A 27,529-nucleotide genomic window follows, 5' to 3' on the forward strand; every position below is an offset into this window, starting at 1 on the left:
TACATATTAAAAAAAGAATGCCTTTGTATAGAACATGCTTGATTGAAAATTAAATATCCCACCAAATTTCAAGAGTAGAGGTTATGTAAATGATAATACCAATGTGAATATTTGCTTTCTTTCTGCTTTGATCAAATTGACACAAGTAAAATTTCATCCAAATTAGAAAAAAAAAAAAAGGAACACCTTTGTATAAAAATACAGACGGTATTTCCATATTCATAAGAGACTAGAGTGGGTTTATAAGTTCCAATTTATTCAAACTGCTACATGGTTTTCCAAATATCAACTCTCTCCCTCCTGGTGGACATTTAAATTATTCTGATCTTTTTTGCTAGTACCAACTGTATTAATCAGCTTTTCATTGCTGTTACCAAAATACCTGACGAGAACAACTTGGAAGAGAAAATTTTTATTTTTCTCAGTTTCAGAGGTCTCAGTCCACAGTTGGCCAACACCATCACTTTAGACCCAAGTGAGGCAAAATATGGCGGAAGGGCACCACAGAGGAACGCTGCTCAGCTCATGGCAGGTTCAGGGAGCAGAGAGACCAAGGGGCAGGGACTGTATGGAAGATGACCCTTCCAGGGCCACCTCCAGACCCACCTCCTCCAGCCATGCTGCACCTGCCCACAACTACCACCCAGAGAGCCCGTTCAGATAGGATGGGCTGGTTAGGTTCCAGCTCTCACAACCCAATGATTCACCTCTGAATATGCCTGCATTAACAGGAGCTTTGGGACCTCACATCCGACCATAATCCCCAACACACTTAATTTTTAAAGGCTGCCGTAGATTGGGAGTTAACTATCCCTCAAAGGCCCTTGTGGTGTCCCAGAGACACAGGGTGCAGAGGCAGCTTTTCAGCAACATCTTCATGTGTTTTATATGTAGCCTCTGAGAATGGAATGAGCATCCCAATCACTACAGGACAAGACACGAGCTTCAAGTTTCAAGCCAATCCCCACCAATTCTGATGTGCGTGTGAGGGATGGTGCTAGGGATTGAACCCAGAGCCTTCCACGTGCTGAGAACACGCTCCACCACTGAGCTACACCCAGCCCAGGACAAATTCTTACCTCCTCCGTGTAGTTTTTACCCTCTGGTAGATGGTGGCTGACTACTTGCATTGATGGACTTTAAATTGCAACCCTGTCTGTTGTTATTCATGACAGAAGACAAATCCACAGTCATTCTTTTCACAAGTCAGTTTTTATTTTTAGCCCTTCCTATGAACCACAGAATCCCCTGGGACACCTGACCCCGCCTTCAGCAGCTGGCTGTGACTCTTCCAAATGTGACTGGTGGGTGTGCCTCTTTCTCATCACCACTGTCCCCACGTATCACTCATAGGGTCCTCAGTGCAAGGTAAAGACAAGCAAAAGAGGGCTCGTGAGGCCAGGTTCACTACCTGCCTGCCTGGTTTTTCTGTACACAGGTGAGATATTCCTGCACATCATCTGGGGATCCCAAGATGAGGGGGACTCGTTGGTGAATACTCTCCGGCTTCACATCCAGTACTGGCTGGGTGCCTGTGGTTGCCAGACCTCCTGCCTGCTCAATGATGTAGGCCACGGGATTGCACTCGTACAGGAGCCGCAGCTGCGGAGAAACAGAGCCAGCAGACCAGCTTTTGTGAGCAGACGGACAGCCCAAGTCATGCCCCTAAATCTTGAGGAAGGATTCAAACAGTGGTGGCTTCCAGAGCTTGGCTTATTCCTCCCCCTTTCCTTTGCCCTGGGAACTTGAGGACAGGGGAAATTTGGGGTGTCAGACAATAAAGTCTCAGACTGTAGCCAGTTAGCCTGTTGAGTCACATACTTAAACAGAAAAGTGAAAGCTCAGCATTGGCAGGTAATGAATGCTCTTGTTTGGGGGCCAAGTTAATTTTGCCCTGTCCTCAGATGCTCCTGTAGTTGACTCATCTTAAGAGCAAACAATGCCCAGGACTTCAACAGTACGTTGACCTGCAGGCCACACAATCTACTCATTTTTAGCAATTGAAATCTACATGGCTATACAGAGACATGCACACATGAGACACATGTGCATGCATGTGCACACACATGGACGTGGTCTCAGAGACCGTGAAAGCTGAAATGTGGAGATCGAGAACCGTCGGTGGGCTGGGGCTGGGGCTGAGTGGTAGAGCACTCACCTAGCACGGGTGAGGCACTGGGTTCCATCCTCAGCACCACATAAATAAATAAAGTTACTGTGTCCATATGAAGAGAACCGATGGTGCCTTCAGCACGGGCAGTGGTCAGGGATAATGAGCACATGGGACTGCTCGTGGCCACAGGACACTGGAGTGTGATTCTATTGGGTGTTTCCTGACTCATGCAGAATCATTTTAGTAATCACAGTAATAAGCCTCACGCTTTCCCTCCCGGATCTATAAATGGGCAGGATGGTTCCACTGAAGAATCTCCCCGTCTTCTGCTGGACCTCGCTTACTCTCCGCTGCTCTCTGTCCTTCAGCCCTCCCGTGCAGGCTTCTCTGTGCTTCTTAGTTCAGCTTACCACTAAACACTCTCATCAGGAAAGACGCCCAGCACCTGACCCAAGCATCAAAATCTCTCAGGCCCATGCGCTACGTTGGATTTCTTATGATGGCTTTGAATCTGGCATTCCACTAATTTGAACCTCAATGACCAGTTGAAACAACACACATGTGTGTGGCTAACTGTTTGTATGACAGAGGGAAATGTGAGTCTTTAGGTGATGAACCAATTCCCGGTGATTTCTATGATTGGCTAAACTTCAGAAACATGTCCATGGGAGCCTCTATTATCAATAAACTTGGATCATAAGACATGATTCTTGCTTGGGAATATGAGCATTTTCAAGATTGTGCCATAAAGTTGCAATTAGACCTTCCAGAAGCTCCCTTCCCAGAAATACCGAGAGATTGGAGCTGGACTTTTATTCGGGAGCTTGGGAACTCTCTAGGGGCTTCTTGGGAGGACTTTAGGGTCTCTGCAAACCCTCCAAAAATGAATGTGAGTGCCTGATTATGTAGACCTTTTCTGGGAAGCAGGTTGGTGGAGTTCACTAGATTCTCTTAGTGATCAGTGATCGCCAAGTCAGCTGGTGCTGCCGCTAATGTGAGACCTGGCCTGCAGAAAGCAGGAGATGAACACAGTGACCCACAGCAAACGCTGCATGAAGCTGGCGGAGGTGAGGGCCAGGCACGTCACACCAGCCGCCCCTCCTCCAAACCTCTACCACACTCAAACTCACCACGGGAAGCAGAGCCTGCTGCCCTCCCCTGCCCGCTCACAGACACCAATGCCAAGGATGCACCGAAGCGTGAGAAGCAAGCTTGAGAAGAAAGAATGCCATGCAGCTCGCTGACCAGGTCACCACTGCACACAGGAGAATTACCTTGCCCTTGGGGCTCTTCTGGTTGGCTGGGTACAAGAAGATCCCTCCATAAACCAGGGTCCGGTGCACATCGGCCACCATGGAGCCCACATACCTGGCCCCATAGGGAGCACTGCCATCCTGGAAGGCAGGAAGAGACAAGATCCAGAGGGTTTGCCAACTAGCCTCCCCTCCACCCGCCCGGCCCCGAGCCCAGTTGGTGCAGCTCTGCATCCCTGGCCCTTGGTCATCCTTCCCTCAGCTTAGGAACCAAGGAATTAGGGCAACTGAGCACTTCAGTCACGAATAGCCCTGCAAACCTCAGCAGTGATTGAACCCATTAAATGTAGGACGACTTAAAGTCACAGTATCCTGAGCAATCTCAGCAGGACTGCTCACCTGCCCCCAAAGGGAAGAAGTTCATCAGCCCTATTTATCCGCCAGTCCCCATGAACAGTCCACCAACTTCAGATCAAATCCATTTTTAATTGCATCTGTACTGAACATATACAGACTTTTTTATTGTCATTATTCCCTAAACAATACAGCACAGCAACTATTTACATAGCATTCACATTTTATTAGCTGTTTTAAGTAATCTAGAGATCATGTAAACTATATGGAGGATGTGCATAGGATATATGCAAATACCAGGCTGTTTAGTACTTGAGCATCCAAGGGTTTTGGTACCTGAAGGGGGTTCCGGAATCAAACCCCACAGATACTGAAGGATGACTGGATTTCCAGCAACAGCTGTGTGGAAGCTCCTACTGACTCGCTGGAGTTCACAGTACTTCTAGTTTTCCAAGAATTGAATCTCCTTGATCAATGGCAATGACAACTTTTGTACTTCCTGCAAGCAGTCTTTATGCACTGGACAAATCTTAAACACCTCTAAAAACCACTCAAAGATATCATCTAATGATGTATTTGTGAACCTCGATTGCATTACTGACTTGTAATGGAAGGAACGTTTATTCAAAGAGAAGTACGTCAAAGGTCATGCTGATTTTTCTCAAAGAAGGATGTCACAGGCAAAGCTGGGACCTATGATCAAATCTTTCCTCCAGGTGGATTTATTTCTCCCTATCCAGTGACCTCCTACAATTTCTTTGTCCAACCTAATGATTCTCTGGCATCATAACAGGAGGCAGCAAATTCCGCAGGGTGGCCACACCACGTTCTGCATTCCAGCAAAGCTTGGGATTAGCTCAGCATGGTAGAAAGGATGAGTGATGCCAAGCGCCTTTCAAAATAGGACTTGTCAAAAGACGCACAGACTTCAAAATGTGAACACCAGCCAGAGTGAGTCCTGGATCAAGGCTGTATTAGAAAGCAGAAAGGAATCTCTGTCCCCCCTTCCTCCTGTCACCTGGTTGCCAATCCCTTCCTCTCTTGGACTCCACAGCCAGGTCCTCTTGGAGGGAGTTTTTACACACTGTCTCCACCTCTCCCCTTTCAAAAACCATCTTTTAAAACTACATTGACTCACCCTACTTCATAATTAAAAACAAACCAATATAGATATTGAAAGGGAAATCAAGGACAGGAACCACAAACTACTCATTATTCTGGTCTGTTCTCTCCCCACCTCCCCCACTCCCACCCCACTTTCTCCCAACCTTTCTCTTTCTGCAGACCAGCTTTATCCAGAGGGCACGTAGCCGGGCGAGCCTAGCCTGGAGCCCCATATTAACATCTCCTCGGGCTGAGGAACCAGCCCACGCTGACCACCACACTAAGTATTCTCAGAAGAGAGATTCCATCTTGATCAATCTGCTCCATCTTGAGATCGGAGACCTTCCTTTGTCCAATTCACCCCAGCCTTAATTTCCAGAGAAGGAAATTAAATGAACTGACCGTTAACTCTAGACCCTATTCCATGGCCATAACTCAAGGAGAAGACGTTGAACTTAGGAAATCACTTCACGTCCGCTTCTCTGCCCAAGTACATCATCTTTCTGAAAGACCATCCTCGGTGGAGATACTGAGAGCTGAGATGCATCAAGCATGGAGCCAGGAAATTCCTGTGGATTTTTTACACTAAAGGCCTATATTAATCCTTTAAGCTAGGAGCTGCCATGATCACTTAATAGGCTCCTGGTGACCGGAGCACAGGCAACGGAGATACTGGCCGAAGCTCAGGGACAGCAGTCACATTTGAAAGGAGGCCCACACTCTTGGCCTCTGCACCCTTGTCTCTTTCCCAAAGTGATTTCCATCATTCTTTTTCTGCAAATAAGGTGGCCTCTCACTTTCACAGTAAACATGGCCACTAGACCACGCTGTTCTCTCAAGCCTCTTCCCATTTTTGAGCACAGCTCAAATATAATTACAGTACTTACACTGTGTGACTCGTTGCTTCCCCCGACCCCCACCAGGGTCCCTGGTCCCTGGACCCCTTGGTCTGGACACTCAGTTACTCCCTGTTCTTCATTAGGAAGAAAGGGTCTAAGCAACATGACGGCCTCCAGATCAGCAACTAGACCAGGCTGGACCAGATGTCCATATTTCCATATGCTGCCTTCTAGATTTACACCATCCAGGACAGTAGACACAGGCCTCATGTGGACATTTGATTTTTTTCTTTTTTCTTTTTTCTATTTTGGTACCAGGGATTGAACTCAGGGGTGCTTAACCACTGAGCCACATCCCCAGCCCTTTTAATTTTTTGTTTTGAGACACAGTCTTGCTAAGTTGCTTAGGGCCTCACCAAGTTCCTGAGGCTGGTTTTGAACTTGGGGATCCTCCTGCCTCAACTTCTTAAGCCGCTGGGATTAGAGGCATGCACCACTGCACTCAGCCTGATTTTGAAATTTAACTAATTAAAATTAAGAAAGATTAAAAATTTGGTTCTTTAGTCAGGTGAACCACGTTCCAAGCCCACGTGTGTCCAGTGGCCATCACACTGGATACCAGGGATATAGGATGCTTCCCTCATTGCAGAAAGGTGCTTTGGACAGCATGATGTCAGTTATGAGTTTAGAGCGCTTAAGGATCAGAGTCGGGATCTGAAGCCACACGCTCTGCCTCCAGAGCCCACACACCTGACTTCTGTTCCCTTCAGATCCTGTCTTCTGGCCACCAGCTGCAGTCCCAAACAGGCCTTCCTGGGTGGAGAGCCCTCTTTCCTAACTGCCCTCCCCCAACCACAGACCTTGAGGATCCCAGCACTATGTCAAAAGCATCGCCTGTTTATCTAACGCCAAATTTCTTCTTGGATCTACAGACGGAGCTTCTGAGATCCAACAATGTGTTTCTGGGCTTCCATTAAATCTCTGTGTCTTATCAGAATCAGAATCGGGCCCCCACAAGGTTTCCAGGCTTCAGTCAAAATTGTTTTTGCATCCATAAGAAAAACCTCTCCCAGGATGCTCAGGTGTTGCCTGTGGGAATTATCGAGCATTCATACGAGTTTCCTGACGCTAGCTTGCCTGGTCCTTTGGTGTCAGATCCAACTCATCTGTGGGCATGGATTTGTGGAACCTTTAAAACAAGCAAAACCATAATCTACAGACAAAACAATTATTTTATTAGGGACAGATTTATATTAAACCTACAACCAGATGAATGACAACCAGAAAATTTCAGAGCCTTAATTTATGTTAGGGAATTAGGTAACTTGCTTTGTTGTTCAGAATTTCTATTTTTAATAAGACAGGCAAGATTCTTAAATTAATACTGACATATTAATTCATCTATTGGGCTTATAAGCTAATGTTTTCCAACCTAAGTGATGATCAGACTTCCTATTTTCTCAGAGGGACCAAAGAGTCCAGGGGCTCTGTGGGCAACCTGGAGCTTCTCCACATGGGTAGATTTTTAAGAATGAAAAGGAGACTGAAACAACTGCTTTCTAGATTGCCACTGCACAAGTGCCCCCTAGTCAGTGTACTGATTGCATGCCACGTCAGCCACATGGTCTGTTCAAGCTAACCTCTCCTGCACCTGAGGAATACACGGCCCATCGTCTTTATTTTACCGTCTCCGCTCAGAATATGTAGATTAATTTTAAGCTCTGGTGGAACATCTAGGACACGGAGGCAGCACTTGCTCACACTGTGGGTGGAAACCCACTGATGAAAGGGAACCTAAACGAACGGAAGGGGTTGAAATGGAACAGAAGAAGAGAAATAGAATAAATGCAATAAAGGAAAAGAACAAAATAGATATTTGAGTGTTGTAGAGAAACAGGCAGTTTAACTTGATTCAGTTGTGTGTGTGTTTGTGTGTGTGTGTGTGTGTGCGCATGTGTGTGTACATGTTCCAGATTAGATGAAAATACATTCCTTATGAGTGGTCATGTTGACAGTTTGGGAAACGCTGGCCTAATAGACCCTGCTTATTCCTTGGCATCCCTTAGAAAACTGCAGATGCAAATCTGCTTAAGGCACTTGCTCTGCTTTATAAAGCTGCAGAGAGCAACTTCATTTTAGAACTTTAGGGTCCGTCTAGCCTTCTCAACATATTTAGGCTGGGCTGTGAGAAAGGAAATAAGAGAAAAAACATTGAAAGAGTCGAAAGTTTAATTATCTTCATATCTCCTAGGGACTCCAACTTTACAGTAGAGTTAAATGAGTTGCACAACTCGATTCCAGAAAAGGCTAGAACCCAAATCACCCATGACTCTTTCTGCGGGGCTGTTGGGCTGTGTGCAGAACGGGAAGAATCCCCCTGGGAAATACTGAGCCAGGAGAATCCACTCCTATTCCCAAGCCCATGCAAGTTAGTGTGTTAGGGAAACTGGAGACAAGGACAAGAGAAAAAAAGAAAGGAGACTTCTTTGGCAAAACAGAATGATCCAAAATAACACATGGTCACTGCTCATAGCCACCCAGTCAGACCATACAAAGAAAGTAAACAACCCTACTATCTCTACATCCAGAAACCACTAGTAACAAGTTTGCACATCTCTGAAGACTGTGGACACACTCTCTCTCTTTCTTGCTCGCTCTCTCTCACACACACACACATACACACAGACGTGTATATAAATTCGTAAACATACATATTTACTGGGTGAGATCATATTTAGTTCTATAACCCATATATGTCCTTTAATATTTTGTAGGCACGTTCCACTATCGATACATGGAGGTGGACCTGCCTTTGTGGCTGAAGCTGTCTAGTAATGGGGGTGGAATTCAGCACCTGTGCAGTTAAGCATGCGCTCTACCACGGAGCTCCATCCCTGGCCCTGGACTTACCTTTTTAATGAATGACTAGGTGTGTAGCATGTTTCACTGTGTGGACATCCCATAATACCTTAACCAGAACGTATCAAAGGACATTTCAATTGTTCCTTTCACTGTCATTTCAATGGCATATTCTTGCACATTTATCTTTTTTATTTATTTGACTGATTAGTTCCTTGGATAAAAGGGAATGTAGGATAAATCGTGGAGTCAGAAGATAAGAATCTTAAATACTTGAAACCATATTCCAGACCGCCCCTTGAAATCCTGTACCCTTCCTGCCTTCTCTAACCATCTCTGAGAGGGCTGTTTTTGCTCACACCACCGAGCGCAGTTCAGCTTTCCGATCTTTGCCAATCTCACGTGTGGATGTGACACAGCAGGGCTGTCTTAATTAGCATTTCTTTCTTCACCAGCATCCTTCCATGCTGACGGTCATGTGTGCTTCCTCCACGACTTACGTGACCATTGCCTGGGTTCCTGACTGGGGCTCATCCTTGTCCCACTGAGTTATAAGGCGTCACCGTGTAGCAAGGTCATGCACCCAGCAGCGGTCACACGAGCAGTTAGTGACGTCCACTAACGTCCACTAACGTCCACAAGTTGCAAGTCCAGCTTGCAACTTGTCCTCCTAAACATTCATTTTGTACAGAAGTTGCCTTCGTTTAGTGGTGAAATCGATTTTTTCCTCCATGTGTTCCAGAGAGGGCAGTTTTTGGCCGACGAGTGGAACCACTGAGAAGCCATCTTCAAACTTGGGCTCTACTTGGAAGTGTGGTGACATCACCAACCTTGTTCCTTTTGCTGCAAGGCTTCTGTCAGGTATGGGTGAGGGGACAATAACATCCTACAAAGGAGCAGAGCAGGAGCTGCCCTACGAGAATCATGCTCACTTCCTTAGAAGAAAGAACAAGGGAGCTTCCACTGGAGGCTCACAGGCACCCTTGAGTGAGAGCCACCTGCTACCATGAAGTCTGGGCTCTTCCTCCTAGATTCCATCCACCTCCTGGGACGCCCAGGCCTGCACATCACACCACTGCTTTTCCAGCAAAAGAGCTTCTCTGGTCTCGCCCCCCAGAGTTGATAAGGAAGGACCCACCCCACAGACAAGCTTCACTCCACTTCCAACCTGGGCTCCTGGGTTCCGCCTCACACGCCCGGCCTGGGCGTTCCTTGATTCCAGCACACAGCTGTACAATAGATGTCCCTGATGGACTGTTGGGCTGGTGGTGGTCATGTGACATCCAGAACTCAGAGACAGGCTGAGAGGACAGGCGCTGCCTGACACCTGGGTTCAAGGTAAGGCTTTGACCACACAGCCTGCGGATAGGACTTCCAAGTATGCTCATTCCATCCGAAAGCAAATACAGCTGAGCCACAGAGCTCACAGGTGGAAGCTTAGCAAATGGATGACTAGAAAGAGGTTCTGGCCTGAACCTGTAAATTATGCAAATAAGGTCCCGCTTTCTTTATAAACAACTTCCCTGGAGAGAGTCCGTTGAGGCGCATTCCTTTAATGGGTGAATTTCATCTACAAAGGAGACTGATTGCTTGGGAAGAAGGTAGAGTCCACCAGACTCATTCAGATCAGAGTGACAAACAGTGGCGCCACCCTCTCTCGCCAAGGCTCCCAAAGCCCCATCCAAACAGGACCCGGTTGAGACAGCTGCTCCCTGCTCCTGGCCTCAGCTTCCCTCACTCACCTCAGGGAATTTCTTCTTCTGCACATACTCCGTGGTGGCAGCGTCAAAATACTTGGCATAGCCCTCATTGAGGCTGAAAATCTTTCCTTTCTTCTTAATCTTGACATCCTTTTCCACCAGCACAAATTCACCGAGAGCCTAGAGAGAAGAGGAGAGACATCAGGAAGAAGAGAGATACCAGGAAAAGGAAGACAACAGTGCATCTCACAACCATCAGGGGGCATGAGAGGGTGCGGGCCTGCTGGGAGGACGCAGGGGTCGGCTGTGGTCATAGTAGAGCTGGCCTGTGGTGCTCACATGAGTGCTACAGAGAACAGTCATAATGCTGAGCCTACCCAGGAAGCTCAAGCAGCAATAGACTAAGAGGTCAAATAAGTCAAAGGAATCATGGCCCCGGTCTTCTCTCTTTACCTTTGTGCCCTCCAACATCAGCTAATTTTCAAGGAATCTTGTTGTATTTACCCCCTAAGATCTCATGCCTGTTTTGACGTTTGCAGGAAGATCTGAGCCATCAACAATGAGAGGAAGAAGTTACAGGGACAAGGAGGGGTGTCGCTTGATGCTAAGCTGTGGTCTAGTGATTCTGCTAATCTTCATGAGCCTCTCTTGGAAACCATTAAAGGCTCCTAGTAACCCGAACACTTCTGTCTGAAGAGGGCATTCCTCCAGTTAGATACTGTGTCCACTCAGCATAAGGAAGCAGGTGAACACAAAACTCAAAGACTCCTCAGTAAACATAAGATTGTGCCCGGGGCCCCATGGAGCCCTCTACACCACTGGGCTCAGGATCTGCAGGCCCTGCCTCAGGCAGCTCCATCGGGTTCTGCTCCTATCGGTCCCCATGGGTCCCCAGGGAATGAGATGGGATAGATGGAGATACCATCTCGAAGGTGACATCTGAGGCGCTGGGAGGAAAACCAGGGCCTGGAAACCAGCCCTGTGGGCAGATCTCGAGGCTGAGCTGTAGCTCACAGCTGCTGCTGGACCAGGTATGTCCAAGGAACATTGGTTTTATGGACAGAGACAAGGCCACACTGAGCCGCCTGATGAGCCGGCTTGCTTTCTGTCTTGCTTATCTGCAGAGAGTTCAGCAGACACACGAAGTCTCCTTGAGAGGATGATGTTCCTGAGCGGGGACACGAGCAGAGTACATGCTACAGGGAGGTGACCTTGTCGGTCCTCCCAGGCCTGGGCCCGGGCCTCTCAGTGTTGGTCCTGCCTGGGGGGCAGATGTGGCTATGAACCCTCACCACAACCATTACCCACATGGCTTTAGAGGCCCTGTGATACCAGAGTCCCTGATGGTGGGGCACCATGTCCTTGTCATCCTGAAACAGGAGCTCTCTTTTTTTTTTTTTTTTTTTTTTGGCAGTGCTGGGGATTGAACCCAGGGCCTTGTGCTTGCGAGGCAGGCACTCTACCAACTGAGCTACGTCCCCAGCCCCAGGAGCGCTCATTTTTAAATGAATGGCCCTGACGTGCAGGTTGACCCCACAATTGAGAGTCTGGTTAAAATGAGGTTGTCCCTCTGTGTCTGAGCAACCTGTGTGCTCCTACGCGATTAAATTGCCAGCCCTGCAAACCTACCATCCAACAGGCTCTGACTGACCCGCCAGGGAATTCTGTCCCTCCACGTCCTACCTCAGTCACTGCTGACACGCTAGACAGCTCCTTCAGCTTCAGGTCCACACCCTAACAGTCCCCAAACTTCCAGGTCTTTGCTTAAAGGTCACTTTTAGAGAACTAAAGTCAGCATACTATGGAGATACAGGCACATCAACATTTACAGTAGTGCCATTACAGTAGCCAAGTTATGGAAACAGCCCAGGTGCCCGTCAACAGATGAAGGGATAAAGAAAATGTGGTGTAAATACACAGTGAAGTCCTACCCAGCCATAAAGAGGAATGAGATTATGGCCTTTGCTGGTAAATGGATGGAACTGGAGAAGATCATGCCAAGTGAAAGAAGCCAGGCTCAGAAAGTCAGAGGTTGAATGTTTTCTCTCATATACAAAAATGAAAGCAAAATAAGGGGGGAGAGTGGGTGAGGGGTGTCCCGTGAAAACAGAAGAGAGATCAGCAGAGGAGAGGACGGGGACTGAGGGGCGGAGAAGGGGGATGGGAAAAGGGGGACCGGGGGATGAAATCCACCAATGGCGCTGTGTGCATACATGAATGTTCTACAGGGAACCCCGCCTTTGGGTGCATCTATGCAGCACCAGTTTAAAAACAATAAATAAATAGAAGGAAGAGCAGTGGAGGAGAGGAAGGGGGACAGAGAGGGAAGGGGAGATGGAAAGAAGGTGCTGGGGACTAAAGTGGAGCATATTATATTCCATGCACATATGATTATGTCCAAATGAGCTCCATGATCACACATGACTGCAATGCAAGAAGAAAAACCTCTCTGAGTGTCACTTTCAGCAGGATAATGTGACCCAAAAGGTTTCAGGCTATTAAAGAGAGATCAGGAACGATGACCGTGTTGTTTGTCTCTCCTTCTGACACGTAGACAAGCTTCCTAGACAGAGGGGCCCTGTCCACGCTGGTGCCTTCTGTTGTGACTGGAGGCAGAGAGCAGAGGCTCTGTCAGTGCCCATGAGGCCTCCAGTCAGGTCCTGAGGCCCAGGCATCTCCGGCGGCCTCCAGAACCTCTTCAGAGTACTCGGAATGCTCTGCCTGCAGGCGGCCTGTTCGCGATTCCATCTGGCTCAGCACTGCTCCAGGCATGGGTCGCCAGCATGACCGGGCAAGTCACCTGCAGTCACTCACTCCCTGGGCCTCACTGGGAAGTGGGAGTGAGTAATAGGAGCAGAGGCCCCTTGTAGGGCAGCTGTGAGGCGTGAAGGGTTCACCAGGGGCGTGAAGGGTTCAGCAGGTACCTGCCCACATTTCACGGGCACTACCTGTCAGCTGTTACTCCAGAGGCAACTTAATTGTATGACAGGCATGTTTGTATCCCACAGGATTTCTCAGGTTCTGCCTGCTTCTTTGAAAATGAAGGGAAATTTGGGCATTGGTAAATTGACACAGCAAGGGGTCTTGGTGTAAGGTGTTTATGTGAGTTACTGGGCTTCCACACTGTAAACTCTGTGCTATTAGTTAGCTCTATTCTGTTTTGAAATGTGACAGCTTCCTCCTTCCACACAAATGCACCAACACGTGAACTCCACCAGGGCTGGAGTGTTTGTGTGATCGGTGCTGTATCGCTGCTGCCTAGAACAGTACTTGGGACATAGTAGATGCTCAATAAGCACTTGTAAGCCTGAACCAAATTGAAGCACTGAACTTTCCACTTTCCACTGAGTGAATGCTGGAGACTTTGAAATGGCCTTTAGGCAAATCTGCTGTTTTCCACAAGACCTGATGGCATCTGGCAAAGCGCTTCATACATGATAGACAAAGCATCCAGAATTTAAGGGAAAAGTTTTACGATTTAGAAATATCTTTGCAAAATGTCTCCCTAACGTTTTAATGCACATGTGCTGTGAAGGCTGAACCTTGTTTCCTAAGTGCTCCTCCTGTATCCAGCAACTTCTTCCCTCAGGATGCTCTGTGACACTGTTCATCTTCTCAGAGGTTGCCCTCTCCCACACTTTCCAAAGCGCGGAGAGGACTAGAACCTGACAGAGCAGTCTCCCACCACTGGAAGCAGGTGCACACCAGCAGAGATCCTCCAAGCCTGTGCTGCCCGCTGCGGTGGCCACTGGTCACCGCTGGCTATTGACATTAACAGAAATGAAACAAAATGTAAAGTCCCACTTCCCAGTCACCTGGCCACACCTCCAGGGTTCAGCAGTCACAGGGGCTGGTGGCAGCTGTCCTGGGCAGCTCAGGTGACAGAGCCCACCCATCACCAGAGCATTCTGTTGGACGGTGCTGCTCTCAAAAATGGACGATCCGGTCTGAAACCGGCAGCACTGGGACTCCTCGGGATGGTGTTCCCAGAACCGGAGGGCAAACGCACTTGGAAAATACACTCCTTTTGAAAAGTCAGACAAAAGGATCTTGAATGTCTTCACCATAAAGAAATATCCATGCTTGCGGAGATGACCGTGTTCCCTCAGACTTCAACATGACACCAGGTGTCACACGGTACCCCGTAAGTATGTACAATTTGCATGTTTTTATGCATCAGCTTAAAATAAGGTGATTAATAAAAAAAGAGAAGGAAGGAAGCTCCTCACCTATTCACAGAACCCCCACCGGTGCCTGGGTGGACAGGGGTCCTGACTGCTTTTCATGGCGCCATCGGGTCCCCAAACCAAGCTCCCTGGCTCCAAAAGCAAGGGTCAGGAAAGACCAGGGGGTGGAAATTCAAACACAGAAGCCCATGATAGCCCCACGCACAGACGCCGCCATGTCTGGTACTCACGGGGTCCAGCATGAAGAGGTCCACACCTTGCCCCGTGGAAAGAGCCACCAAGGTGGCGCTGCCGTAGAGCGCGTAGCCCGCGGCCACAATGTTGCGGCCAGGCTGCAGGGCGTCCTTTTCTGAAGGCTCCTCCTCGGTGGTCTGCGGAGAGAGAAGAAACGTGCTATCTTGTCACCCGAGGGCACCCTCCGCCAGCTGCCTGGGCTTCTGATCTCCGGGAGCAACCGCAGAAGCCGGTTCTCACGGGGCAACCTGAGCCATCCCTGCAGACTGAATCTGCTTCACCTCCAGTGGCTGTCCCCGGGCCTCAGCCCAGGGACAGCCCCAAGCCCCGTCCCCAGAGGCAGATTCGAGGCTTGCCCTCCTTCTCCACACACTCAGTCATCCCACGAACAAACTTTATCTTGTGTGTGGCGGAAAAATGGACCTAGATGAGAAGTAATTTCCAGCAAGTGTGTCCAGAGGAAATGAGTCGCCAGGTGAAGGCACAGTTCTCACCGAGCCTTCCTATTAAGAGATACCCAGGTCATCTAGCCAGGGCATTCTCAGATGGCCTTCGTCCTGTCTTCCAAGCATATGTGTCCACATCCCGCCAAGGATAGCCCTTCAGGATGCTAAGGTCACACCTCTCTGCACAGCCAGGAGCCATGCTTCTAACGCATAATGACAACCAAGATCGCTGAGCTCTGGCTCTGTGCCGCATCTCACCACGAACTCACCAGCCCTCTGAGGCAGACCGCACTGCCGCCTCCACTAAGCAGGTGAAGAACGGGAAGCCTGAGCAGTCGGACAACTCATCCAACATCATGAAGCCCACAGAGCTAGACTATTCTGGTGGAGCTGAACTTAGAAGCCTTGGAAACTAGAATGTCCAATCCTGAGCCTTATGACCCCATGGCTTGTTGTTCTGGGCTCTTGGTGACATAAACATTCGGGGCTGGTTCTCAGAAAATGCCAGCGTATTTTCGTAAATGTGTTTGACATCTGACTCGTCTTCAGAAATATCATCAGAGGGAATCCCTAGTTATTGGTCTTGCCTGTAAAGCCTGTGCTTTATTTAAATTTGAAGGCAGAAATCTCTGTTCAAGTTCACCTAAATGCAGGGGTTGGTAACCTGTACTGTGAAGATAACATTCCTCTTTGTTTGCAAACCACTTGACCTTAGAAGAGATCGCAAGTTGCAATCGGGGAGTGAGAGGGCCTGCTCCAATCCCTGGTCTGTCATTTGGTGTGAGTTTAGCCAAACCAATTACCTTCTCTGTGATCCTACTTCTCATCAGTCAAAAAGCAATGGTATCTGCACCCACCTCCTGGGGCAGAGGTGAGGACCAGCCCAGGGGTGAGGGGCCAGCAGTGAGCCAGTCTGGGCCTGGAATCAGCCAAGAAGGACACTGAGGTCCAAAGCTACCCAAAGATACAACTGAGCATCTTTCTTCAGAACTGCATGCATGTGACACTGTTTCTAGATATTTAGAAACAAATCTTTCCTCACTTCAGTTTGGCTTAATCCTCAAACTTTCTTGGACATCAAAGTACCTTGTGTCATTCTCTCCTGATCCCTCAGAACAACTTCCCTTCTCCCTCTCCCTGTGAAGAGAGAGAGAGAGAGACCAACAGGGAAAGAAAATCCCCTACAGTTTTGTCCTGTGCAGGTGGGAGGGCCTCTATTCCACCCCTCAAGCCCGGAGTGAATGACACACTCCTACTTCCATGGTATTCTTCCCAGGCAGAAAAGTCGAGGCTGATTCACATATTCTGCTCAAGAGTATTGTCTGCTAAGCTTTTGACAGGTTCTCCCTAAAAGCAAAGTCTAGCCTGCCCCCACCTTGGATGAACTTCAGCAGACCTCACATAGGTCCCTAATGTGGGTATCTGGAGACCACTCATGGGGCCAATGGCCTGGGTCACAGCTAACCCTCTGCTGGGCTGGCAAGCTGGAAGGGACACTCATGGGAAGCTCCTGACAATAGCCTCCCCTTATCCTTGGTTTCAGTCATCCACAGTCAGTTGTGGTCTGAAAGTGTCACCATGGCTCCGTGATCCAGGCTCGCTCTAAGCAGATAATCCTTCTCCAGGTGTATCATGGAAGGTCACTGGTAACCTGACCCTACATCAGAACACCTACACCGTTCACCTCACTTCTTGTCACAGGAGCCTGGGGTCATCTCACATCACCACAAGAAGGATGAGCACAGCAGGTCGTTAGACAACCCAAGAGGAGGTACGTCGACATGATTCCTACATTGTTATAATTGGTCCATTTTTGCATTAATTATTGTTGTTGATATCTTACTGTACCTAGCTCATAAACTTTACCATAGGTATGTATGGAAAAAAACAGAATGTGCAGGGAGGGTTTGGTACTACCCCTGGGTGCAGGCATCCCCGGGCATCCTGGAACATGTCCCCGGAGGATGAGGGGAGATGAGTCTGGAGACCCAGTGCCAAGTGAGTAGTACAGAAAATCAGAGGTGTCTCCACTTGTGTGATCATGAATAGTTAAGTGGAAAACCAGTGTTTAGAGCCAGAGAGATAAGTCTCTAGAACCAGTTCCAGGGCAGGTCACCGACTGAGCCGCCCATGAGACTCCCAAACACCTGTGATCTCCTTCTGCCTGAGAGCCCCAGGGATGAGGCCCGACCTTCAAGGCTGCAGCAAGAACTTGGGGTCACCACGGGAAGGCTCCACCAAGCAGTCAGTCTGGATTATGTGGTCACGAAGTTTCTGGTCATGCCAGATGGTCACAAACCAACCTACAAGATCCCCTCTGTTGCTACGTTTGTGGGGTAGGCAGAGAGGCCCTGAAGATATCCTAATCCCCAGAACCTTCAGACATGTCGCCCTACACAGCTAAAAGGACTTTGCAGAAGCAAGATGAGTTTAAAATAGGGAAACCTTCCTGGGTTGTCCAGATTCAATCAAATGGTCCCCTGAAAGCACTTAACTTCCTGTGGCTAGAGGCAGGGGGGACTAGGGATTGGCATCAGTTGCTGCCAGTATTCTGGCCCCCAACACCATTTTACAACCCAGATTGTCAGTCTGTGAACATCCTAGGCAGTCACTGGTCCATTATTATTAGCCTGCAGAAGTCGACCACATAAGAATAGCTCCACCACCATTCATTCTCTCTCTCTCTCTCTCTCTCTCTCTCTCTCTCCCTCTCTCTCGCTCTTGCGTGCACTCTCTCACTGTCTCTTACTTTCTCTCTCTCTCGCTCTCTCCCTCTATTTTCCCCCTCTCTTCCTCTCTCTCATTTTTTCTCTCTCTCTCTCTCACCCTGCAGGCAGACACTCTACCTGTCTGCTTAATAAAATCTCTTGCGTGAGTTCCCATGTCCGGAGTGGTTTCTGGGTGCTTTCGCTAGGAGAAGGTGGGGAGAGGGTTTTTGAGAACAATAAGGCCTTAGCCAGCCTTTGCTGGCTTTGAAAACTAAGAGGTCACCAGCCAAAGAATACAGGCAGCCTTTGGGAGCTCAAAAAGACCCCCAGCCACCAGCCAGCAGAGGAAGGAGAACCTGGAACCTCCATCCTACAGAATGGAACCAAATTCCATCGACAGCCTAATGGAATCTGGAGGCAAATTCTCCCCATCCCCCCATCCCCAGCCTCGTGGTAAAAGGTCAGACTGGCTGTCACCTTGACCTTGGATTTCCGAGATCCTAAGCAAAGAACCTAGCCGAGTCTGCTTGACTTCTGATCTACAGAGCTCGGGATAATTAATGGGAGTAGTCTTAAGTCTCTAAATATGTGGAAAATTCTCAGGGCGGCAACAGAAAACTAATACGGTGAGGTTGGGGTGCACAAAGAAAGAGAGGGTGCACCCAGACCCTAACACTGTGAGCATCTCTTATCCAAAAACCCAAAATCTAAAATCCTCCAAATGTGAAACATTTTGAGGGCCAACAAGATGTCATGTGTGGAAAGTCCCACACCTGAACTCCTGTGACAGGTCTCAGTCAAACAAGCACACTAGTTACACTGTGTATAATCACACTGAGGCCATGTACACAGGGTGCACATGTAGCATGAACAAACTTCCTGTTCAGATCTGGGTCTTATCCCCAAAATATCTCATTATTCACATGCAGATATTTCGTTCCAGAATCTGAACGAAAACAAATCTGAAATTTGAAACATTTCTGGTCCAAGGCATTTGGACACCAAGTCCTCACATGAACCACATCTGACATTTGTGTTCCAGTCAGACCTTCAGAGCAAGGTCCCTCCCAGGAATGCCAGGAAGGAGGCAGAGGAAAAACCACCAATGAGGAGTCCAAGGCAGAGAGAGGCTCCCGGACTGCCTTCAGTGGCTGTGTCCAGCTAGCGGGAAGACAAAAGCTAAGACTCCAGACTCAAAGCTCTCAGCCGAGGAATATTCCGGAAACCCCCACAGCGGGGAGGCGTGAAAAGTCAGCCGTCCACTCACCTTTCTGTAGATGGCAAAGATGGTCCCGATGGAGGCCAGGCAGTCGATGTTGGAAGATCCATCCAGGGGGTCAAAGCAGACCACGTACTTCCCCTAGGTCACAGAGGGAAGAGCCACCCATCAGCACGTCCCACCACACCAGGGCTCTAGGTCAGGGCTGGGCGTGGCAGACAAGTCCACACCAAAAAGGGATTGAGAGCCACAGGTGTATCCTCATCAAAGATGTCATCACCTGCACAGGGCAGAGAGGACAGCAGCTCCGGCCAACGCGGCCCTACAAGGGGGCACAGGGCACTGGAGGGCCCACCTGCCTGCCCCAAATGGCTCTCTTCCTGCTTGCTCCGGGCTTGCCCTCCCCTCCCACCTGGGCCCACCAGGGTGAAGCCTGCCTGTGACGTGACAGGAGCCCACGCCTGGAACTGCCGCCTTGCAGAGAAGAGGAGGAAGGTGAAGATAGCCCACTTGCATGGTCTCCCAGGGTGGGCCCTGCCCTGGCCACAGAAAGGGCAGTTAGGGGTTCACACCCCCGGGGTCTCTCTTTCTGTTTTGATTGTTCATCTGGCACCAATTTTGACAAAAGATTTCAGAAAATCTAAAAACAACATTCCCAGGGCCTCTGGGTCTGTCTTACTAAGATAGTCGGTGTGCCTAAATACATTGGGAGAATAAAAAGACCCCAATTCATCTGTCCCACGTATAGACCAGAAGGCAGAGCGAGTGGGGTCCTGAGAGGTCTGGGTCCCCCCCTCCACTGACACAGTAGCCCCTGTCAATGTTCCATGGAAGGAAAGCCCGATAATTTGCACAGCCTCCCAGGTGCCCAGTGCCCAAAACCCTCGGAGGTGGGATTGGGTCTCTGACTAATCAAACATCAGTCACGAAACATCAAGTAGAATCGGAGTCATTTCTCCCTCCAATCGGATGAGTTTTCCCTGAGTTTCTAATGAGTAGTGTTTCTAATGAAGTGTCCCAGCTTCACTTCAGCATTCTTTCTTTTTCTTTTCTTGCTCAGCCAAAGGGAGAGGAAACAAGGGACGATTCATAAGCCTGGAACTTCCTGGGCCACCCTGTGAGTGATCTGCTTCACCCATTTAGTCTCACGTTCAAGAGATTTTTGCTGAAAACATTCATGGGGGTGGGTTTCCAGGCAGGAACAGCAGCAGGCACCAGTTCATGTAGGTGAACACTCATGGGGGTGTTACAGCTTGGATACGAGGTCTAGGCACACTCATGGGGGTGTTACAGCTTGGATATGAGGTCTAGGCACACTCATGGGGGTGTTACAGCTTGGATACGAGGTGTCCCTTGGAAATATTGTGTGTGAATGCAGGAATGTTCAGAGGTGAAATGATTTGATTATGAGAGTCATAGCCTCATAAGTGGATTAATCCATTTGATGGATTAATAATTTGAATGAACTACTGGGTGGTAACTGTAGGCAGGTAGGGTGTGGCTAGAGGTAACCAGGGATGTGCCCTTGAGGATTCTCTCTTGTCCTCTGGTCCCTCTGTCCCCCATCTACTCTCTGTCTTTCTGCTTCCTAGCCACCATCAACTGAGCAGTTTCCCTTCACCGTGCGCTTCCGCCATTAATATTCTGCCTCATCTCAGGCTCAGAGCAACTGACCAACTCAGGATTCAGCTGACCATGGACTGAACCTCTGAAACTGTGAACCAAAATAAACTTCTCCTCCTCTAAGTTGTTCTTGTCAGGTATTTTGGTCATGGTGACAAAAAGTTGACTAACAGGCCTGGTAAGTGTTCTAAAGAAAATCTAAGCAGGGTCAGGGTTACAGAGTGGGGACATTCCATGAGGAATGTTCAATGAAGGAATAAAGGCACATTGAAGACAGAGATTAGCAAGTGCTCCTGGCATGGACAGCAGGGATGGAGAACTTTCCAGAACTAGCATGCAGATCTGGGTAGCTCAAGTCAACTGGGAAAGACAAAGGTAGATTAGATTGGAGAGTAAAACAAGGGTTATTTTCATTGATATTGAATATTAAAAATAATAGGTGTGAGCTTAAATTATGTGAGACAAAAGCAAAAGTTTCACATAATTGTACAATACCTGGCATGCTGTAGGTATTTAATAAATTTGGTTTTCCTTATCTTTTCTGTCTTTTTGGTCCTTCCTGTAATCATAAAGAAATAGGCCCTCATTACCAGGGCCAACTGTATAAAACCAGAGCCGATAGTCCCAGCATCTATTTTCTATTACTGTGCTGAAGCAGAGCACTGGTTGAAACTTTTGGCTACCAGCAAACCTTTCTCTCTGATAACCTGTGAACTAAGTGAATACAGTCCCTCTCCAGTCACACCCTGCACTAACCAACTTTACCATCACACTAAGGTGAGAGCACAGGGTCTATATGATTTATTTTCTGGGATATTCTAATAGTTTTTCAGGCACGGAAACATCTGTGCTGAACCCATCACCCCCATGAGGCAAGGTGGGGTGGAGGGCAGAGATGAGAAGCAAGGACGGGAAGAACCAGAGGCTGCTCTGTACAGCTCTTCCCAGAAGGAAGAAAACTTGCCCCAAAGTAACCTCTGCTTTTTACAGGACCCCACAAGTTCAAGTCTCCAAGGTCACCGTCCCTGTCACTGGTATTTTTCAATGGCACCCTCCACGAAGGCACGTCAGGAAATCCCTCCGATTTATCTTACTGCCCTGCTATTGAGGCTTATGTCACTAAGCAAGGGCTGGGGATAGTGCTCAGAGGTAGAGCACTTGCCTGGCACGCATAAGGTCCTGGGTTCGATTCCCAGGACCACAAAAGAAAGAGAAAAGAAGAAAAAAAAAAAAAAAAACCGACAACAACAAAGTGCAATCTTAGTTTCTAAGAAACAGAAGAAAATTCCTGCAGCTGAAGAGGGGGAGAGGCCCCGTCTCCGGCCCAGCAGCGCCCTCTACTGGTCAGCAGGGCCCAGCCACCAGCCTGGACGCACCCGCCTCTCCTTGGCGGTGATGATGGCGTCCTTATTCTCCTCGGAGACCAGGACGCACGTGCTATAGGAGGACTGAAGCATGTTGATCACCAGCGCGTTGGACAACACGTCCAGTTTCTTCACCTCGTCTCCAGTCACGTTCACGCTCCCTGCGATGCCGTACCTAAGAGGACAAGAGGCTGACTTAGGTCACCGGGAGGCGCGACGCAGCAAAGGACACCCCAGCGGAGCAGCGCGCCCGCCCTTCCTCGCATCTCTGCGGCCTCGGGCGTGAACACACTGAAGTACACCAGCCTCCTGGCAGCGACTCTCAGCCCTGCCTCCTTTACACCTTGGGGACGTGGTCACATTCCCTTGGTCTCCCAGGAGGTTAACCAGAATTCGATCTCACGAAAATACAAACCTGTGCTCAGCACTGGGAGGCAGAGAGGGCGGGAGACCCCAGAGGCAGGCACCTCACCATATTTCAGGCCTCCAGGAAGTAAGGGGCTTGGCTTCCAGCACGGAAACCCCAAACCTCGGGGGATCCTCACATAGTGTCCCACTGGGTTGGATTTGAATTGCCCTGTGGTAACTTGGCACTCACTACTGGAACTAAGAAGGGAATCTGGGGACAGACTTCACTCATTTCATTTGCTTCTTCACTACTATCCCAAGACTACAAGATCAGAGCTATAAAAATTCAGTCTAGGGCTGGGGAGATAGCTCAGTCAGTAGAGTGCTTGCCTTGTAAGCACAAGGCCCTGAGTTCCATCCCCAGTACCACAAAAAAAAAAAAAAAAAATTCAGTCTAGGAGCTGGGTGGGGTAGCTCAGGGGTAGGAGACTTGCCTAGCACGGAGGAGGCAAGCACCACCAAAGAAAGTTTATCTTGTGTTTTACAGCATTAAAAGGCAAAGGCCTCCCCACTCCTACCCTCTCGCATCTCAGCAGAAGAGGTCTTTCTAAAGTGGCAGACACATCACTCATCTCACCCAGAGGCAAAGCCAGGAGCCCACCGTGAGAGTTGAGAGCCACAGATCTGTTCCCACACTTGGCATGGCCTCCTGGCCCTCTTGTTCTCTTTCAGTCAGTCTCCGCCTCCTCGCCTCCTCCAGAACCCACCAGGCATGCAGCTTCCTCTGCCCACTGACAACTGGCTCAGCTTCCCCCGCATACACCTGAGCACATCCCTCCCAGAGACGCATGGCCACCACCCACTCCAGCCTTGACCAGGGCTCCTTTCCCTGACCACCTGCCTAAACCAGCAACTCCCCACCCCCACATCATTTTGATTCATTTTTCTCCTTAGCCCTGACCACCATCTCGCATTGGTTAGATTGATTTAGAAGGGATCTTTTTTCTCTATTTGGGTGGCAGCTGTAACCTTAGTCTGGCCACCTCCCACCTCCTCAGTGAGTCACGTCCTGCCTGGACTACTGGTCTTCCACCAGCCTCAAAAGTCCTGTGGCCTCTGTCCCCAGCAAGCCACTCCTCCCCATTCACCTCTGCTCCTGGTGCCCACCACACAGCAACACCCGTTGCCTGTCTCCTGACCTCAGAGAGGCCTCCTGACCTCCAGCAAGTCCCCGCCACACACCCGCACACCCGTCATCCCTCCCACCGCAGCACACAGTCTGTTCCTGGGACACCGTTCCTGCTGGATTAGCTGCTTCCGGAAGACAAGAACTGAGTCTTGCTGCCTGGTTTTCCACAGGGCCTAGTACACAGTCAATGCTCAAGTAATGTTCCCTGAATTCTGAAGAAAGAATGGAAGAAAGTAAGGTTTCTTCTCATGCTTATTTTAATTCCATTTATCCGTCAAAGAAAGCCTCAGGTGGTAGCCAGAGTTGAGAACCACTGATCTACCCTAAGCCAGGGACAAATGCGTCACCCCCTCCTGCCGGAATGACAGCCTCCCCTCCCTTCCACTCCCACCCCACCACTCATCATTTGGTGTTTACTGTGATAGGCCAGCTGGCAGCCTGACCGGAAACACTGACTTCCTGGCTCAAGACAAAAGCAAGCAAAATAAATAACAGCAACAATCAAAAGAGGTGATTTTTGCCTGGGCATTTAAAGAGATCACAAGCCCAATCCTCTTGTTTAAAATGGACTACTGAGGCAGCTCCTGCTGTGGAATGAACAGCTGGAGCGTCCCAGACCCGTGTGGGCAGAGGTGGGATGCGGGCTCTGCCTGTCCTGTGCTTTGCAAGCTTACCCTGTGCCCTCCCTCCCTGTCCTGGGCAACACCTCTCCCTCCAGAAAGAGTCGGAGTTCACAGCCAGTCCCTTTGCAAGCAAGACCACACAGGAAAAGTACTTTCCAACCAAGGGCAGGATCTTTTAGCATTTTAACTAGCTCTGAAGCTCACTGACAACTTCTAAATGGAAAGTTCTACCGTGCGGGCATGAAAAAGTCAAGGACAACTTTCCAGGATAGCACTCCAGCACCCTTCTTTCCTTAGTAAGAGAGAACACGGGGAAAACAAGAACCTCTGATAACTTGAACAGCATGGCTGGAGGCTCTGCCTGGAAATGTCATCCCAAAGGGGGAGCAAAGGAATGAGGGGTTTGAGGTCCAGAATGGGACAGCGGAAGGAACGTGTCCTAGTCCTACAGGCATTAGTGAGGCTGCTCTTGTAACAGGGGCCAGGGTTTCTGCCCTTGGTCCTCTGAGATCCGATTCTAGGGAGCCAAGCCCCCAGCCACAACCACGCTGCAAAAAATAATGGGATCTTGACCTGTCTCTAGAGCTGTGCCTGCCACCTAGTGGTCAACTGGCTGCATAGGCTGGATGGCAGATTTCTCTAGGTCTGCGCTCTCCGCCTGGTAGTAACAACCTGAGCGTTTACAGGGCATTTATTATGGGGCTGGCACTGTAGAAATCGTCAGCACATGAACTTTCCAACCCTTTCCATGACCCTACGAGTTAGGGGCAATCAGTAGCCTCTCCATTTTACAAATGGGGAAACTGAGGTCCAGCAAGAGAAAACCATTGCCGTGATCACTCGGTAGGAAAAGCCAAGTTAGATAAGCATCCTGATTCTCCAGTTCCTAAGACCACTTTGTCTTGACGCTAAACTACCACAAAGTACCTAAATAAGGACTCAGCCAGGCGGCCTCAGGCCAGCAGAGTCCTGCAATGAGGAGGAACCCCGCTTGTGTAGACAAATAGTTCTGGGGTGTCACTGAGGGCGTCGCCCTGAGTATAGCAGGACCTGTGTAAGGGGAGACAAAGGTGCTATCTAGTGTCATTCAGGAGGGCCCACCGCCTGGCAGCAGCAAGACAGGGTCTCCCTCACATTTGGGAAGGCCTTTAAAGGCAGAGCTTGGCCATTATTGTCAAATGAGATAATACAGTTATAACGAGTCACAGGGGAAACAAGCGGAGCCTAATGTTTATTTAACCTGGATCCCCTTACTAGGTCCCAAATCCTTACATAAAGAAAGTCTGTTATGATCTTGTTGTGATTACATCTTGTGATAGAAAGTCACATTTTTTTCATATTAAAAGTGCTACATTGTTAAGAAGAAATAATTGAAATAATTGAACTTTGTTAGTTTTTCGTTTGGCCTTTCCTCTCACCCCCAAAATGTGGGTCCCTCAATTTCTAAGAGGCCCTCCCCTGGAATTACTACCAAAAAAGTGGAAGCTGGAAGAAAGATTCGAATTGGACGTTTGGCGGTGACCCTCAGCAGCATTAGCATGAACTTGGCCTCATTCTGCACTTGGCAAAAGCCTTAGTAAGAACCAAGGGAAGGGCCCTCCTCACGCCCCTCCCAGGCCGAGCACCCCCAGCTTCCTGCACACCAGGTGGAGACAGAGAGTCACAGAGAAGAAATTTTAAAAGGTCGCCTGCAAAAACGTTTCCATGGTGAGGGGAGGTGAAGGATGGGTGACTGTGGAGTTTTCTGTTTTGTCAATGATTTCTAGCTCCTGGCTATTGACGAAGGTCACGACAAACACTCAGATCTGCAAAGGACGAGGAGAGAAATTTCAGGCTGCCTGTGAGAATCCCTCTATGCAGATACAAGTCAGGAGAATCCAATGTTTTGCAACAAGTCACTGCCACAGTATCATTATAAGTAGTAACTGGGGACATTTGATCTATTTTTCTCTGTGGCGCCTCAGAGTAGTTTGTTCCTTTCCGAAACATTTTAGGGGCTCCTTGATCAAAGCATGCAGTTAGATACACAGCTTCCTTGGGGGCACACGAAGCAAACACGCTTTGGACCGGGTTTCCCGCCCCGGCACCCGCAGGACAGCACCCAGTGGCCCAGCCCTGCGCCCGCTCCGCGCATGCGCCCCGACTCACAGGTGGGCCAGGCCGGCCTTGCGCACGGCGGAGGAGATGGCCTTGATGGCCGTGAGCATGGAGTTCAGCAGCTGGGTGAGCTCCCCGGTGCCTTTGGCCTGCCGCCCCTTTTCCATAACGTAGCGGGTCAGGGTGAGCATGTCGGTTTCGAAGGGGCTCCTGTCCGTCATGGTGGCCGGCGATGCTTCAGACCTTCCTCCCTGCGGTCCCTGCCTGATCCCGAGGGGCTGCGGCTCTGCAAAGTGGAAGCTGATGGAAACCTGCCCTTTAAGGCAAAGGGCCCCGACCCGCGTGACAGAAATAACTGGGCGAGCCCTCCAGGAAACCTCCTGGCCTCCCTGACCGCGACAGCTGCCAACGCGCCGTGACCAAGCCGTAAATAGAACTGGGCTGCCCGGAAACCCAGGCCGCTTCCCTGCCCGAGAGCCCCTCTTCCAGGATCCCAAGAAGCAACCTTGTAGTAACCGGAGTGAGCGGGAGCCAGCCCATAAAAAGTGGCCCCTAGAAGCCTCTTATTCAAGGACACGAAGGGGTTCCTCCGGTGGGTCTCCCGCGGAACCCGAATCTCCCACGGTTACCGGAGGCGGATTGGCAGAGATGGAATCTGGGGCATGGGTCACATACTAACATGATGCCAGCCTCGGGATCTGCTAGCCAGGTTCTTTCAAATAAATGAGCCTCCAGAACCCACATATGATCGGACTGAATGGAGGCCCAGGGTCCATATCCAAATCCAGAGGGGGAAAATATATCCCTAGCATAGTGGCCAGCACCAGTCTCTTTCTACCAATTTTTCTGGATTTGTGTTTTGAGAACAAAAATAATACTTATTAAAAATTATACTTGCTAAAGAAGTGTATAAAGAAAAAGTAACTCCCCACCACCAACCTGGCCCCTCATCCCACCCCCTAGAAATAACTGTGCTGGGAGCCGCGGGTTTCAGTGTGGCTGAAAGGCACCCTGGACATTGCAGATGCTGGCCAGAGCTTTGTCTAGGGACAGACTTGGCTCTGAGTCCAAAGCTCCTTTTCTGCTAGTTATACAATTTGAAATGTTACTAAACTCCTCAGAACCCCAGTTTCCTGACTCATGAATGTGGGAGCAGCAAAGCACTCACCTGCAAGATGGAGGATTAAAAATGAGGAGGCGAGCTGGGTGTGGCAGTGCTGGCCTCTGATCCCAGTAGCTCGGGAGGCTGAGTCAAGAGGATCAGAGTTC

General features: G+C 49.3%; 1 protein-coding gene across 1 annotated transcript; it reads right to left on the reverse strand.

Annotated features, from left to right (window-relative positions):
* Positions 1-1,204: 1,204 nt before the first annotated feature.
* Positions 1,205-26,588, reverse strand: Fbp2 (fructose-bisphosphatase 2). Its single transcript, XM_047526577.1, has 7 exons — positions 26,312-26,588; positions 22,016-22,178; positions 19,065-19,157; positions 14,640-14,780; positions 10,265-10,402; positions 3,388-3,507; positions 1,205-1,602 (listed from the first exon to the last, which is right to left on the reverse strand). The coding sequence occupies exons 1-7, from the start codon at positions 26,479-26,481 to the stop codon at positions 1,408-1,410; spliced, it is 1,020 nt and encodes a 339-aa protein (XP_047382533.1). The 5' UTR covers positions 26,482-26,588; the 3' UTR covers positions 1,205-1,407.
* Between the last annotated feature and the right edge of the window lie 941 nt (positions 26,589-27,529).

This window comes from Sciurus carolinensis, chromosome 15, assembly GCF_902686445.1.
Source record: "Sciurus carolinensis chromosome 15, mSciCar1.2, whole genome shotgun sequence".
NCBI classification, from domain to species: domain Eukaryota; kingdom Metazoa; phylum Chordata; class Mammalia; order Rodentia; family Sciuridae; genus Sciurus; species Sciurus carolinensis.